Source organism: Sorghum bicolor, chromosome 5 (assembly GCF_000003195.3).
Source record: "Sorghum bicolor cultivar BTx623 chromosome 5, Sorghum_bicolor_NCBIv3, whole genome shotgun sequence".
NCBI classification, from domain to species: Eukaryota; Viridiplantae; Streptophyta; class Magnoliopsida; order Poales; family Poaceae; genus Sorghum; species Sorghum bicolor.
Window position 1 is genome coordinate 50675796 of NC_012874.2, and position 17960 is coordinate 50693755.

General features: G+C 41.0%; 1 protein-coding gene across 1 annotated transcript; it reads left to right on the forward strand.

The window, feature by feature from the left end:
* LOC8068716 lies at nt 13820-14478 on the forward strand. Its single transcript, XM_002449453.2, has 2 exons — nt 13820-14175; nt 14323-14478. The coding sequence occupies exons 1-2, from the start codon at nt 13855-13857 to the stop codon at nt 14362-14364; spliced, it is 363 nt and encodes a 120-aa protein (XP_002449498.2). The 5' UTR covers nt 13820-13854; the 3' UTR covers nt 14365-14478.

Consider the following 17960-nt stretch of genomic DNA (forward strand, 5'->3'; position numbering starts at 1 on the left):
CTTACTCAGTTTGTTGCCTAAACTGATCTAAATAAACAAGAGCTACATATGAAAATAAACATATGTCTATTTAGATCAGTTTTCGTAAACTGATCTAAATAAACATACAAAACTCAATGTTTAATTGTAGTAATACATGCGAAATAAGTTCAGGGAATGAAGTATTCCATCCTAGATAGTTTGTGAGGTTATATAGACTTTTTTCTATTGCAAGCCGTGCCTCTTCCTCCTTTCTGATATCCATATCGTCCTTCAGAGCATTGCCAGCGAGAAGTATTTCATCTTGGGTGGAGCTGAGGCTGCCCACAACTTCTTGGTGCCCAAGAGGTTGCGCCTGCCAGTGAAGAAAGATCGATAGGTCGATGAAGCTGTGCATTCCCCGCTTGGTGACCATTTCTAGTTAGTTAGGTAGATGATGTGGTATTTAGTGGGGTATGACACATGATAGCTTGCACGTCCATCTTTTTTGTTTTTAGCACTTTTTTGATTTTTTTTTTCAAATATGTCCTTGGAGGTATGAATTCTGCATCTAGACCCTAGGCTTGGCGCACTTTAGCGCCAAGGTAGCGGGAGGTGGTGCTGACTGGAGGGTCTTGACGCCACACATCTTGGCGTCATGCTTGCGCCAAAGATCTTGGCGCCAAGCCCTCTGACCTATGGGCCTATATCTCTTCCTTTGTTCACAGCAGTCGCCACCCTCCCGCACGCCCGGTCCCGGTGTCCTGGTCGCGTGCCTGCTCGGCCGCCGTCCCCGACCGCCCTCCCTCTCACGGGCTTCGGCCCTGGCGGTGCCTCGAACGTGCGCCTGCTCAGGCTGTGTGCCCGCCAAGGCCACGCGCCCGCCCAGGCCCGGCCCGTCCTCCGACTGCCGCACCTCCAACCTCCCTCATGTCTGGCTGCCCATCCTCCGATCACCGGCGGTGCCTCGATCGCTCGCCCGTGCGGGTGCAGCTCGACCTCGGTGCCTCGGTCCCTGACAGCTAGAGCCGCCCCAACGTGCCGAGCCACCGGTTCAGGTGTCCGCTTCCGCCTGACGCTCCTCATCCCTGCGCCATGGTGCCATGCCGACGTGGCCAGCCGTGCCATGCTCAGTCGCTGCCTCGCCACCTCGATTGTCCTCGTGGGGATGGTTGGATGTGCTCTCACCACCGTCATCACTCTGCTTGCCCTTGCTAGAGCTATTCTAAAAAATGGCTCCGACTGTCTCCTTATCTGAGGCATGGTTGGTGGCGATGTCGAGGAGCTCCTAGGGGACGAATGGAACTGCAATTCTATGGGAGGGTTCTCTTGGTCCCAAGATCTTTGAGGAAACACAATATGAGAGGTTCCCAATTGAGAGCAAAAGTGATTTCACCAAAGAAGCACCACTAAGAGGATACACTGACTGCAAAGAACAGTGGCCAAAATCCAGGCATGGTGAGGACTGCTTAGTGTAGATGTACACCGAGGGAATAGATGGAGGTCATCGTTTCTTCAAAGAAAAAAGTCTACATAACTCCTTCAACTATATAGGGTGGACTACTTCAGCCCCTGAGCTATAAAACAAGATTTTCTACCCCCTGAACTTTGTAAAACCGATCAAATAACCCCCTCAAACGGTTTTAGATGGTGGTTTTGCTACAGTGATGGTTGTTGACACTTACTACCGTCATCACTAAAAATAGAGATAAACCCTACCTCTAGCAACAACACCAGAAATGCACGGTAAATAATTAACTTGTCAATTAGCAACTAGCCACTCTAACATTCCTAAGCATAAAGGTTGTCATCCCTAATTATATTACTAAGGAATAACTATAGATTCACATGTTCTACTGCAACTAGGCAGAGAATAAAAGATATGAATATAATTATACACTAAATGGGTTCTGCAAGCAGACAGATAATTATACTATTATAGCATTTTAACTATGGAAGTATCTAGGTTGTCGATTTATATTTATACCACTGGGAAGGCTATGTGTTAAACTATAATCTATTATATTGATAAGAAAGTATATAGGATGAATAAATGATATTACCAATGTCATATAATCTACTCATAATAGGCAGAGGTCACAAGGTAAATATGGATAAATATGGTTGATAACATAATCATCAAGTATCATAATTAAGGATAATCATCAAAGCATCTACTAGTCATAATCATAGTTAGCCATTGGATAAATTAGGGAGTTGGATCTAAGACAATTCTACATCAATGAATAACTCTAATTAGTGCAATTATATCTAGAAATCATTGTTGAGCTAACCCTATATCATAATCACATGTAAAGAGGCATCAACTAATGAGGGTATTAAGACACAAGGGTCACCTCCTTCGCGACCGCGCCCATGCTAGTATTCACCAGCCGGCGCTACGGTGGTGCCGGCCGGCCCCAATTGGCAGCTGCTGCCCCCCGGTTGCTTCCGGTGTCTTCTGGATCCTTCCCACGTCTCGATTGCGATGTCGCCGTGGCGGATAAGTTTCATGTTTATTTTGCACTAGAATCCCTCTTTGCAGCTTTCATGAAATTCACCCTAGAAAATACAGAATATGCAAAACTCATGAAAATTGTTAGTTTAAACCCAATACTAGTGTTTATTCATGTTCTCCTTCGGGTTTAAAGTTCTAATAAAAGTTGACGTTATCGACCGTCAACAATGGTGATTTTGTCTTTTCTTTTTTTATTTATTTTTGTTGAATCTTTGAAAACTCATAGTAAATCACAGAAAAATTATAAAATGAAAAATCTAATTTTGTTGGACTCCATATTAGTAGATCTACACAGTGAACATATAAGGTATGTTTTAGGACAAAGTTTTTGTTAGATCTATAAATTATTCTAATTAATTACAGAAAATCATAGATCTAAAAGCTACGATAAAAACTGTGTACTAAAGCATACCATAGTATATGTTTACTATGTAGATCTACTCATTTGGAGTCCAACAAAATTAGATTTTTGTTTTTTTATTTTCTATGATTTACTATGGTTTTCCAAAGATTCATTGGAAATCAATTAAAAAAAAGACAAAACCACCGTCACTGTAGAAAAACCACCATCCAAAACCGCTTGAGAGGGTTATTTGACCAGTTTTAGAAAGTTTACGGGGTAGAAAATTCGGTTTTATAGTTTAGGGGGTGAAGTAGTCCACCATATATAGTTGAGGGGGTTATGTAGACTTTTTCCTTTCTTTAAATGCCCATGAGTATGGGTAAATTAATAATTTTTTCTGCTTCAATATATTACTCTTTTGGACTACAACTTATGTGACATACTTATTGTAGGCTTCCTGGTCTGAAGAAAACTGTGGGTTTATTAGGTGGGTAGATCCCAGACCTATTCATCCATATACGGAGTACATCTACTACCAGGACCATATCTTTGATTTAGAAATGGAAGTTAGTAGTGATTATAAGGATGACAAAGAGGACGAGAACAACAAAGGTGCAGGTGCACAGGACGTACTCTGCAATGGTCCATACTCCACTTTACCTAATCACAAGAACACGGGCCCTCCTTCACCATCACCGCCACCCCACCACCAACAATGGGAGGATACTGTGGAGAAGGTGCAACATAGTTTGCTATGTGGCCACACTACTAGGTCAAACAAACTCAATCACAGGCTACATCCATATGTTTGTTGTTTGGTTAAATTACCTAAATAATGTTTGGGTTAGTCGAAAGAACGTGTAACACCCAAAATTTGATTTCGGATTAATAGGATTTAATTTGATTTAATTAAGTATTTTTGAGAGCATTTAAATTTAGCACTTAAATAATTTTGTGGAAAATAAAATTTATCACAAGTTTTAGAAACATGTTGTTGCATTCATGTTGGAGCACATTTTATTCTATGCTTGTTGTTTTTTTTATGAGAATTTATTTTGCACACAAAACTCTAGTTGAAAAATGTTTGGAAAAAGAAAACAGAAAAGATTTTTGAAAAAAAACCCAGCCGAAACCCCCCTCACTCCCTCGGCCCAGCCCCTCTCCGGCCTGCTTACTTTTCCCCACCTTGGCCCATCCGCGGCGGCCCAGTTGGGCAGCTCACCCGCGCCCTTCTCTCCCTCCCTTTGGCTGACGCGCGGGGCCCAGCGCGCAGCGCCTTTCTTCTTCCCTGCCGTAGCCTGGTAGGTTTCGGTTGGGAGCGAAACAGAACCGAGCCCAATCTTCCCAATCCCGAAAACCCCGGGATAACTTGCCTTTCCGAGCCCTATAAATATCTCTAGCCTCGCCCGCATCCCGTTTTCCCACCGCGCCGCTGAAATTGAACCCTAGCTACCGAATTCGTCGAAGTTGGATCACGCCGTAACGTGCAGGAAGTTTCTTCCTCGTCTCCTCGCGGCCGGACCATCCTAAGCCATCCCCGACGCCCGCTAAGTGGTTAGGTGAGTCCGCGGCGAGCTCCTCTTTCCGCCGGTGTTTTTATTTCTTGAAACCGTGCTCGGAAACGAGAAGTCAACATTCTCCGGCGAGCTTTCCGGCGGCTCGCATGGCCACCGCCGCACCGGAATGCCCCTGGTGGCCGGCGCCACCGTGATTTGGTCCTGGAAGCTCGTGAACCGTCGGATCCAAGATCAAGGGCCAGGATTAGAAGATACCCTTTCATTGCGAGAATTCGTAAAGAGTCCCTGGAAAGATTGGTTAATTACCCCGCGGTCCCTGGCGCCCTGGAACAAATTACGTTTCCTTGTGTTGAAAGCGTATTTACGTTTGGTTAAGGCCAAATACGTTTTCGGCTAATTACAGTTTTGCCACTGGTTTGGTTTTGCTCATAAAATATTCATTATAACTCCGTTTTTGTCCATTCAAATTCCGTTGGATTCGTATTTACGATCTCTACATGTTAGAAATATTAGTTTACTGTTTTGAAACTTTTTAATTCTGCAGTAGCATTTAATTAATTATTTCTTTATAGGAAATCTTAGAAAATTCATATCTTTCACGTTTTAATTCCGATTTTCGTGAACTTTACGTTTGTGTGATCGTAGCGCTGCGTAGAATATTTTGATAAACTTTTATATTTGTTTTACCACTGTTTGGTGTAATGTTCTAATTATACCTTGTTTGCTTTGTGTATGATTGTCTCCATTGGATTGCGTGTTGTTGATTGATGTTTGGGAATAGACGGTGAGTTGTACGTTGGTGATCAAGACCAAGCTTTTGAAGACCAGCGGGCTCAGGAGAGCTTTGGTCAAGGCAAGTATAACTTGGGATCATCCTTGTTACCTATTCACTATTAACTACACATATATATATATCATATGCATGCTATCACCTTGTCGACCTTAGCAAAATCATAGATGATTGTTACCTGTATTCCTTGCTACCTACTTGATATGCATTTGTTGTAGATGTGCTAGTGCTTGAAATAATCCATGATCTTGTAAGATGATTAATAGCTATGCAATGAACATAAAAGAATGACAAATAACTGTATGACCGGGACAACAGTGCAACCATGAGGGCTATAATGGCTCTGGCTTTAGCTCAGTATGAAGCACTTTTCTAGCTTGTTAGAGGTTACCCGAAAGGGCGGAGGGGCTGAACCGTTTTGGGTATAGTGCGAGCCCCTGTCCTTATGTGTATAGGCTGCGCGTCATTGTGCCATTTGGAAGGGGGTATCTATATCTGCGCGCAAAGGAAACCTTGCGGCCCTAACATGTTAGACGAACTTTTGAAAGGCTTCATAGTGATCCCTGCCGACCTCCCTAGGAAGGGGGTTAAGAGACTGGCTACCTCGGGCGAAAGGGTAAATCATGACTCATGGGTAAAGATGTACAACCTCTGCAGAGTGTAAAACTGGTATACTAGCCGTGCTCACGGTTATGAGCGGCCTTGGGGGTTCTTGCTGCGCCGACGATGAGCTTATTAAGTTGTTATGTTCATTTGATTATCGTTTATGCTATGAGATTAATTATGCTTACACTTGATCATGTGATTAGTGGATTATCTATGCTACCTTGGCATTTGCTATTTAATTATGAATATGCTATCCACTATTAAAAGCTAAATGCAGTCAAACCAGTGTCAGCTATTTGAGCCTCATGAACCCCTGGTTATACTTGTTGAGTACGATATGTGCTCACTCTTGCAATTTCCCAACACCTCAGGTTATGATAATGAAGATGACTGGAATGAGGATTATCGTTATGAGTACTAGGTTTGGAGTCAACCAGTCAACAGTGTCCCTGTGTGGAGCTTCCGTCGAGAGCGTTGTTTACTTTATGCTATCATTTTTGTATGAGACTATGTGATTCAATATATATTCCGCTATGTAATAAACACTGCAATGGTACATTTGAGATTTGTCTACTTATGTGTGCGACTATTCCTGGGGCACATATGAGTCTTTTATGCATCCTATTTTGTTCTTAAAATATGGGTGTGACAAATTGGTATCAAAGCTTTGTTGACTGTCGGACGCAAGCCTAGTTAGAAATTGGCCGTCATAAGGTTTTGAAATTGTTATAAAATCCTTGTTCTATAAACCTTGATATTTCCTTCTACACTATATCCTATTCATCTTCACCTTGTTGCTTATCTTAAGGACTTGTTCTCATCCCCACTCCTTGCTTTGAATATGCTTTTAGAACCTTCTCTTACCACCTGCTTACATAGTTGAAAGAGAATTTTAGGAATCTTTGCCCTTAATAGGAAGAGAACGATAGTACCGCAAGTTGAGTTAATGCTTGAAATGTGAACCTTTGATGCTTGGTTTGGTTTGTTATTATGCTTATGCTTGATTTGGATCTTTGTAATGAGTGCAATGATCTTGTGGATTTCCTCTACAATTTCATTTAGTTTATAGGCTTAATGCATAAGGATTAATGAACTAAATAGTTGGGGTTGGTTAAAATTCTGTTTCTGTCCTTTGCTGTTTTATGGAGCAGTCTGCAATGAATCTGGTACATCTCAAAATCTGTTCATGCAATGTCCATCAAATTTTTCTGGGAACAAATAGACTTCCATATCTTTCCAATGCCGCAAGAATGACCATATCATCAATTATTAGCTGAGAGTTATGACTGTTTCAAGTTGAGGTTTCTGCGCAGTCTGGAATTCTGGAACAGTTTCGGTTGTACCCAGTTTTTGGTTAACCTCACGTTGGAATCTGGTAATATGATCTAAATGAAAGTTGTAGACAATTTCTTTATCTTTCCAACGGTGTACAGCATGTATCCTTTTGAATTCTGGAACTCGAGATATTACTGATTTTCTGATCTGCTGATGTTGGATGTTACCCAGAAAATTTCAGATTCGGTTAACTCTTGTAATTGTCATGTTGGACATTACTAAGATGTGTTTATATACCTTGGAATGCAGATGGCAGCAAGGGGAAGAGGCAGAGGTAGAGGCCGTGGCAATGGTGACAATGCCCCAATTACTGTGGAGGAACTTATGCAAACTCAGAATCAGATGATGCACGTCTTCATGCAACACCTACAACAACAACCTCCACCAACACCACCACCTGTTCATGTGAGAGATAAGCGGGGGGAATTCATGAAGGGAAGACCTCCGGTATTTACACACTCAGCGGATCCCATGGAGGCGGATGATTGGTTACGTGCTGTGGAGAGGCAACTAAACATAGCACAGTGCAATGACTTAGAGAAGGTGTTGTATGCTTCTGGACAACTTCAGGGAGCAGCTCAGACCTGGTGGGAGTCCTATCAAGCTGCTCGTCCCAACAATGCTCCTCCTGTCACTTGGTTAGAATTTTGCAGAGACTTCCGAGCACGACACATCAATGAAGGAATGATGGAGCTCAAACAAGAAGAATTCAGATCACTCCGGATGGGCTCCATGACTGTGGCAGAATACCATGACACCTTTGAACAGTTGGCTCGCTATGCTCCGAATGATGTCAGGGAAGATGCTGATAAGCAGCGTCTATTCATGAAGGGCTTGTACTATGAACTCAGGTTGCAGTTGGCGGGAAACACTTATCCTACCTTTCAGGCTCTGGTGAACCGTGCTATTGTGTTGGATAACATGCGTAAAGGTCAAGATAAGAAGAGAAGAATGTTAGCCCAAGGTTCTGGAGGCAACAACCGCCAACGTTTCAATTCTCAGCAGGGCGATCAACAGAGGTACCATGGACCAGTTAGTCAAGGGGATCGCAACCAACAATCTCAGCGTAATCCTAATCAACAACAGAGTGGACAACAGACTTCTCGCTCGGGAAATTCAAATGCCACCTCTATGAAGAGAAGTGCTCCCAATACCCCTACTAGGTGTTTTCGCTGTGGGAAAGAAGGTCATATGTCATATGATTGCCCGGAGAGATTCAACCAGCGGAACAACAATCAAAAGTCTAATTCTCATGGAGCAAAGGTGAACCATGTGGCTGCAGAGACAGTTCAAGAGGGACCGGAGATTATGATGGGTACGTTCAGTATCAACTCTATTCCCGCTACAGTTTTATTTGATTCTGGAGCTTCGCATACATTCATATCACAAGCATTTGTTAGAGCTCATAGCATACCACTAGTTGCCCTGAAAACCCATATGCTAGTAAACTCACCAGGAGGGACTATACCAGTTTCATATTGTTGCCCCTCAGCAAGTCTTTCTTTAAGGGGGGTAGATTTCCCTGTTAGTCCCATGGTTATGAGAACCTCAGGCATAGATGTGATATTGGGTTTGGATTGGATGAAGAAATATGCTACGGAAATTAAGTGCAAGGAGAAAGTAGTAGTTGTGACCACACCCAAGGGAGAGAGAATTAGTGTGGACGTAGCAGTACAAGCTCCACCCACAGCCACAGTGAATCATTTAGAGGATGATGGTGTTGATCTTCAGGACTGTGTAGGGAATAAATTTTCAGATAAGTTACGAGGTATGTTACCTGGTTAGAGACATTGAAGTTGCTAGTACAATGGAATTGGTATTTAGAGACACAAGCAACTTGAAAAAAAAAGAGAATGTTTGGAGAAGGACATATCCACAGTGGTTTGTTTATGCACTGCTCAATCTCGAGGACGAGATTCTTTTAAGGGGGGTAGAATTTGTAACACCCAAAATTTGATTTCGGATTAATAGGATTTAATTTGATTTAATTAAGTATTTTTGAGAGCATTTAAATTTAGCACTTAAATAATTTTGTGGAAAATAAAATTTATCACAAGTTTTAGAAACATGTTGTTGCATTCATGTTGGAGCACATTTTATTCTATGCTTGTTGTTTTTTTTATGAGAATTTATTTTGCACACAAAACTCTAGTTGAAAAATGTTTGGAAAAAGAAAACAGAAAAGATTTTTGAAAAAAAACCCAGCCGAAACCCCCCTCACTCCCTCGGCCTAGCCCCTCTCCGGCCTGCTTACTTTTCCCCACCTTGGCCCATCCGCGGCGGCCCAGTTGGGCAGCTCACCCGCGCCCTTCTCTCCCTCCCTTTGGCTGACGCGCGGGGCCCAGCGCGCAGCGCCTTTCTTCTTCCCTGCCGTAGCCTGGTAGAGGTTTCGGTTGGGAGCGAAACAGAACCGAGCCCAATCTTCCCAATCCCGAAAACCCCGGGATAACTTGCCTTTCCGAGCCCTATAAATATCTCTAGCCTCGCCCGCATCCCGTTTTCCCACCGCGCCGCTGAAATTGAACCCTAGCTACCGAATTCGTCGAAGTTGGATCACGCCGTAACGTGCAGGAAGTTTCTTCCTCGTCTCCTCGCGGCCGGACCATCCTAAGCCATCCCCGACGCCCGCTAAGTGGTTAGGTGAGTCCGCGGCGAGCTCCTCTTTCCGCCGGTGTTTTTATTTCTTGAAACCGTGCTCGGAAACGAGAAGTCAACATTCTCCGGCGAGCTTTCCGGCGGCTCGCATGGCCACCGCCGCACCGGAATGCCCCTGGTGGCCGGCGCCACCGTGATTTGGTCCTGGAAGCTCGTGAACCGTCGGATCCAAGATCAAGGGCCAGGATTAGAAGATACCCTTTCATTGCGAGAATTCGTAAAGAGTCCCTGGAAAGATTGGTTAATTACCCCGCGGTCCCTGGCGCCCTGGAACAAATTACGTTTCCTTGTGTTGAAAGCGTATTTACGTTTGGTTAAGGCCAAATACGTTTTCGGCTAATTACAGTTTTGCCACTGGTTTGGTTTTGCTCATAAAATATTCATTATAACTCCGTTTTTGTCCATTCAAATTCCGTTGGATTCGTATTTACGATCTCTACATGTTAGAAATATTAGTTTACTGTTTTGAAACTTTTTAATTCTGCAGTAGCATTTAATTAATTATTTCTTTATAGGAAATCTTAGAAAATTCATATCTTTCACGTTTTAATTCCGATTTTCGTGAACTTTACGTTTGTGTGATCGTAGCGCTGCGTAGAATATTTTGATAAACTTTTATATTTGTTTTACCACTGTTTGGTGTAATGTTCTAATTATACCTTGTTTGCTTTGTGTATGATTGTCTCCATTGGATTGCGTGTTGTTGATTGATGTTTGGGAATAGACGGTGAGCTGTACGTTGGTGATCAAGACCAAGCTTTTGAAGACCAGCGGGCTCAGGAGAGCTTTGGTCAAGGCAAGTATAACTTGGGATCATCCTTGTTACCTATTCACTATTAACTACACATATATATATATATCATATGCATGCTATCACCTTGTCGACCTTAGCAAAATCATAGATGATTGTTACCTGTATTCCTTGCTACCTACTTGATATGCATTTGTTGTAGATGTGCTAGTGCTTGAAATAATCCATGATCTTGTAAGATGATTAATAGCTATGCAATGAACATAAAAGAATGACAAATAACTGTATGAGATCTTGTCTGTAAGTGATCACCGGGACAACAGTGCAACCATGAGGGCTATAATGGCTCTGGCTTTAGCTCAGTATGAAGCACTTTTCTAGCTTGTTAGAGGTTACCCGAAAGGGCGGAGGGGCTGAACCGTTTTGGGTATAGTGCGAGCCCCTGTCTTTATGTGTATAGGCTGCGCGTCATTGTGCCATTTGGAAGGGAGGTATCTATATCTGCGCGCAAAGGAAACCTTGCGGCCCTAACATGTTAGACGAACTTTTGAAAGGCTTCATAGTGATCCCTGCCGACCTCCCTAGGAAGGGGGTTAAGAGACTGGCTACCTCAGGCGAAAGGGTAAATCATGACTCATGGGTAAAGATGTACAACCTCTGCAGAGTGTAAAACTGGTATACTAGCCGTGCTCACGGTTATGAGCGGCCTTGGGGGTTCTTGCTGCGCCGACGATGAGCTTATTAAGTTGTTATGTTCATTTGATTATCGTTTATGCTATGAGATTAATTATGCTTACACTTGATCATGTGATTAGTGGATTATCTATGCTACCTTGGCATTTGCTATTTAATTATGAATATGCTATCCACTATTAAAAGCTAAATGCAGTCAAACCAGTGTCAGCTATTTGAGCCTCATGAACCCCTGGTTATACTTGTTGAGTACGATATGTGCTCACTCTTGCAATTTCCCAACACCTCAGGTTATGATAATGAAGATGACTGGAATGAGGATTATCGTTATGAGTACTAGGTTTGGAGTCAACCAGTCAACAGTGTCCCTGTGTGGAGCTTCCGTCGAGAGCGTTGTTTACTTTATGCTATCATTTTTGTATGAGACTATGTGATTCAATATATATTCCGCTATGTAATAAACACTGCAATGGTACATTTGAGATTTGGCTACTTATGTGTGCGACTATTCCTGGGGCACATATGAGTCTTTTATGCATCCTATTTTGTTCTTAAAATATGGGTGTGACAGAACGATATACTCTTCTTTGGTACATGTACTCATATGCCATTTCATGTGCTTGTTGTTGGCTTCAATTACGTAAGGCATGTTAGGTTTAGTCCAGGACCTCTGTACCCTAGATTGGTACATGTTTTGACATGTCATTTCATGTGTTGTGTCTATGAGTTATGTAGTCTGCTAGTTTGTTATATTTCATTTGCACTACTTTGACTCATTTCATTGCCTCTGTAATATTCAACTAAATATAATGACTACTAATAAAACCACAAACAAATGTGACAAGTCCAATAACATTTAAAATACATAACAACAAACTAAATAAACCATTCTTAAAGTGCATTACATTACATGATAACAAATTGCAAAGTCGAACACTAAACAAAATTGTTCATGAATCAAACATTGAACTAGAAGGTCATGTAAACTAGTGAGTGCAACAAGGCCACTTTCCCTTCCTCTACGCATCGGGATTCTCCTCCATCACTGCCTTCACTCAGTGCACATGCTCAAGCTTCTTCTCCCTCTCCTCCCTATACGCAGCAACACGTCTTCTTTCCTCCTCTTCCTTAATTATGCTCCTTCTGTAGATCCTCATCTCTGTGTCTCTTCTCTAATATCTCTGTATGCTCCACATTCCACTCCTTCAAGGCTTATAGAAGCCGCTTGTCAGACTCGTTAATCTCACTGTCGATCCACTTCTCAAAATCACATGATTGTGGAGGGGTCTGCAACAAAGATATTTGTTATAAAACAAATAAATCATGATTCATATGACACAAAATACTCAATGCACATTAAAAATTTCTCACAATAAAGTTACTACGGCGCTGTTATGGTGTAGGCTCCTATGCAAAATTGGAACACATCCAATACCTCTGCTTATATGTTTTCTCATCTTCAAAAATGTCTACCTTGCAAGGATCACCACAAAAGCACATGGATATTAGAACACCACTAGGCAGTGGCTTTAGCTCGTAAGGACTTCCGATTATCCGATCATAGCTACAGTGGAAACAATTTCTTTCTATTAACCGAACCAAAAACATTAAACGCTAAACCTAGGGTTTACAACATAATGCACAATAATGAACGCATGCCTTGGTTTGATAGTATTTCCACACCTAGGCATCCTACAGGTGCATATTACATATAAAATTTAAAATAAACATTAAAACCCTAGTAACGATTCTAAGGTTCTAAAATACAACTAATATATCGATGCGAAAAAACTAGCAGAGAGAGATACCTTTCTCTCAAGGATCTACAGATCAAATCCAAGTTTCTACGGTCCAAATACAGATTCGTGATGTAGGGCGAAGTGGTGTTCTCAAAAACCCAAAAGGAAGGAGAAAGAAAAGGGTGAACCCTCGAGCAGGAAGAGGGACTGGCCATTCATTTAAAAATAGGCTTGGTGCTAAGATCCACGGCGCCAAGCTTGGCGCCAATGACTATGGCACCAAGAGCACTACCACATCAAATTCTGCTCCACGCCATGTCTTGTATCTAGGCGCCAAATAAGTTGGTGCCGAGCCGTGTGACCTTGGTGCCAAAAGCATTGGCGCCAAGTCTTAGGTTCAGATTCTGAAATAAAACCTTCAGAAACATATTTGTAAGACACTTTCAGAAAAATAGCTAAAATATAAAAAAATACGGCTTGCATGTGGAGATTAAAAGATAGTCCGGATTACTTTTATAAGAGATATATATAGATAGGTAGATATAGACACATACGTAATATCGATATCGATATAGATATCGATATAGATATAGATATAGATATAGATATAGATATAGATATAGATATAAAAGTTAGAAATTATATTATTATTGTTGATGAGTACAATGCAATATTCAGATACGGCCATTGATTATATGCAAATTTGGCCTATTAACATTGAAAATGACCTCTCCTTGTCAAATTTGTTGGACACTAGGCTTAATAAAAATATTCATTTTTTGGCTCTAGAGGACAGAGAGGAGCAATTTGTTCATTTTAATATCCAAATTAAGATTCTCACTATCCTTAGCATTGATCTCCCATAGTATAGTAGGTTGGTGTGTATTCCGTTCCTATATATGTATATTCTGGTTCGTATTCTTGACAGATATAGAACTATTCTAAGACGATGTCACCTGGTAAATTAGCACTCCTCCTGATTGTGTTTGCAATAGCTTTATCTGTACAGCCAGTTATTGTTAATGGAATGTGTACCGATAAGGAGAAGAAAGACATCCTGCAGCATTGTGAAGATTACCTCAAGCATGGAGCTCCCATCCCATCCTTACATGGTCCCTGTTGCGCAGCAGCGTTAGAGGTGCCCGTCCTGGACATGCAATGCATCGTCGATCTACTTACAGCAAAAGAGAAGAGCGAATACAAGGAAGCAAATATCTTGCAGCTCAAACATCTCTGCTATCCTTTGTCTTCAGAGCCTCCTACTAATCAGGTATGAATTGATCATTTTGTGTTGGTAAAATACTTAAATCAATGTCGTTCCCTTCCAGACGCTGAGTGAGTTCTGATATAAAAGTAATGAATTAATTAGATTATTAATCCTTAATCAGACATTGACACTAAACTATTTTGTTGACAGGTCATGCATGGTCTAAAAGGAAGCGGAGCCATGCATCACTGATGGAGACATTGGAGAGCATGAGTTTGAATGAGATGGATAGATATAACAAAGCTTTAAGCAAGTGTGATGTTGTGGTATGTGTCGTTGATTAAGAGAAAACCGGCTTGATAAATATTTTAAGTGTCTTATTTGTTTGACTGTGAGTATGTCTTCATTGGGATGCAACAACTTGTGCCTTTTTGTTCGAGAGAAAGCATAAAGCTTTAAATTAATAATAACACGTAGCAGATAGGAAGCTTGATCATATTTATGTCCCATTTCACTTGAATCCTATCCAAGAAAACATTAATAAAAATCTGCACCATATATCATTAATTCTGCAACTTGAGAATTAAAAGTACACATAGTCCACTAGAGCTTTATAAGTAGAATCAGTCTTGGACAAACTGCCCTCGATCATTAGATTTTGGTTTCCTCTCAGACATGCACAACTAATATAAGTGAGGCAATGTAGTGTGGTACCCTGCCCTTAGCCTCAAGGTAGTGTTTGGTTGGAAGGATTATAAAGGATAGAATAAGACAGATCTATTTCTTGGAGATCTCACGCGAAAGGTGGAGTCATTCCACTCATATTCAGGGGGTGTTTGGGACTGCTCTGCTCTACGTTTTTCAGCTCTGCTTCACATTTTTTAGCCAAACGGTTTCAGCTCCACGCACTCAGTTCGAGGAAAAAGGGTGGAGTTGTGAGAGCACCTAAAGAGATACTTCACAAACTCTAGTTTTTTGTGGAGCTGCTCCACGGTGGAGTTTGTGGAGCAGTCCCAAACACCCCCTCACTCAAGTTTTGGAACTACACTGCCAAAATCTAGCTCTTTACTAAGTGTCAAATGATTTGTTGAGAAGTGGTAAAAAACACTCAGTAAAAAAAAACACTTGGCAAAGAGATTTCTTTGCCGACTGTAAAAAAACACTTGACAAAGAAGATCTTTGCCAAGTGTTTTTTTGACACTCGGCAAAGAAGATCTTCAACGACTGTCAAATAAAAACACTCGGCAAAGAAAGTTTCAAATTGAACTTTGAAGCCCTAAACAAATTCAAATAAAAAGTTTTATAACTTCTCAAGATCTTTGCCAAAAACCATCCGAGGTCATTACTTCATTTGATAAAGTAAAAATAAATTTATTCATAAATTTTACATATTTCTTATATTTTATGAAACTACAAGAGAGATATATAAGTTTTGTGAAAAATATTAGAATCACCATGTCGAATGAATAAATGAACAAACAACCAAAATATATACTTTGTAGATCTTGAGAAGTTATGAAATTTTGTAGTTGACAACTTTTTCATTTAAGTTCATCTTGTCATTCAAAACTGCGTCTTTATTTCAAAATTTTATTTTTTTAAACAACCTCAGATGGAAAAATGATCTAAATAAACTTTATAGATCTCGATAAGTTATGAAACTTTGTAGTTGACAACGTTTTGATTTGAAATCATCTTTCCATACAAAAACTATGTTTGAATTTCTCAAATTTGAAATTTAAATTTTATAAACGACCTCGGATGGAGAAACTCTCTAAATAAAAATTTTAGATCTCAAAAAGTTATGAAACTTTATAGTTAATAACCTTTTAATTTAAAATTGTTTGGGGCCTCAAATAATCAATTTATATGTGGTTTGGTATAATATATGAGGAACTAAAATGCAATATAGGCACACGTGATAGTGTGGTGAAGTGATTAGGGAGAGAGATGCGTGAGAAGGATGTCATGGGTTTGAATCCCATAGGCCCTGTATTTTTATGTGAAAAATGGCACTAGAGACAGGGTGAGCGCTAGCCGGTGGGGGTCCTCCTCCGGAAAAAAATTCTTATTTTTTCAGGTTTTTTCATTTCAATCTTTGCCGGCTTTGCTGAGTGTCGAGTGCCACACACTTGGCAAAAGCTTTCTTAGATGCTCAAAAAATACCATGCGGCAAAGACCACTTTGCTGACAAAAAATTTGTCATATAGTTTTTGTCGAGTGTGACACTCGGTAAAGAGTCTGCCGAGTGTATTTTAGCAAAGAAACTGTGTCCAGTAGTGCTAGCTTGCCCCCAAAATTTTGATGGACTGGGTCATGCATCCCACCAGAGATAAGCAGTCTTGGTGCAAGCGCGTAGGACATGGGGAAGATGAGTGAGCGACCTCCGTCTTGAGCTGTGACACCTCTGGGCGTGGCAAGAAGTGGCGGCAAGGTCCGACTGCAGGCTACCTGCGGACTCACGGGGTTGCAGCAGCGTAGGAGCCCCGACTGAAGGCTGCCGGCGAACTCCAACGGTTGCAGCAGGCCGCCGGTAGGAGTTTACTGCTGCGACTGCAACGCACGCCCGACCCTTCTCTTTCTCACCTATCTCGTCCTATGTTGTCCCACTAATTTCTACGGATGGAACGACGACTCTATATCTAGAGGGAAGAATATTCTCTAGTGGGATCATCTCATCTCAGTTGTCTTCAAACCAAATCATTAGATTTCTATTCTTTGCTATTTTTCACAAAATCTCATGGATGCTGACCATTAACCGGTACACATTTTGACAGTGTGTAGATTTCTAACTTGTAGAGATTGAATGATAATGGTAGTTGGGTAGATATGCGCTCAAGGGTGCATGTGGAGTGGTCTTTGGCAAAATTAGGCTGGTATCTACTCCCTCCATCCCAAATTGTAAGTCATTCCAAGAATTTTGGAGAGTCAAAACATTTTCACGTTTGACCAAAATTATAGAGAAAAATACTAAGATTTGTAACGTAAAGTGAGTATACTATGAAAATATAATTTAAAAAGAATCTAATGATACTTAGTTAGTACCATAATAATTATTATTTTATAATATAAATTTGGTCAAACTTAGAAAAGTTTGACACTCCAAGGTTCTTGGAATGACTTACAATTTGAGATGGAGGGAGTAGATCTTTGGTGTTTTCCTTTGATTTAGCCTATAGTGTTTTTACTCAAAACTGTTGCATTAATCTTACTCTGTACTCTGTAATGCTTGCATCAATATGCTATTAGTTGAAAAATTGATGCAAGTGATAGTTGAAATATTCTAGAACTATCACAGAGGAGAAAGGAGTTGGACTTTGCGTTTGTGAAATTTGAGTTTGTTTCAGCTATACCACTAGAGCAGCCAGTGGCTTCCCCGAGTGCCGGTTGCACTCGGGTAAGGCCCAGTTATACTTGGAAAAGGCTCTCCGAGTGCAACATTTAGGGAAGAGCCTCTGGCTAATCTTCCAATGGAAAAGACGCTTTTCGTGAGTGCTTAAAATCGTGCACTCGGAGAAGGCTTTGCCGAGAGCCGTGCTGGCACTCAGGAAAGAATTAACGCCGTTGGTCGTCGGTCATCGCTGTTTTTTTTTAATTTTTTTCCCCGAGTGCAACACTCGGGTAAGTTTTTTGAATTTTTCTTAAAATAATCTTTGTCGAGTGCCTATACTGTGATACACGGCAAAAAATGTGTTTTTTTTAAAAAAATTCTTCCCCGAGTGCTGCAACTCATGCACTCGGGAAAGCCACTCTAAAAATCTTTTTTTTTGCTTTTCCATATATATATATGTGTAAAATATTATTCTACACCACAAGTCAAAACTGAGTAGAAAAAATACTGAGCAGTA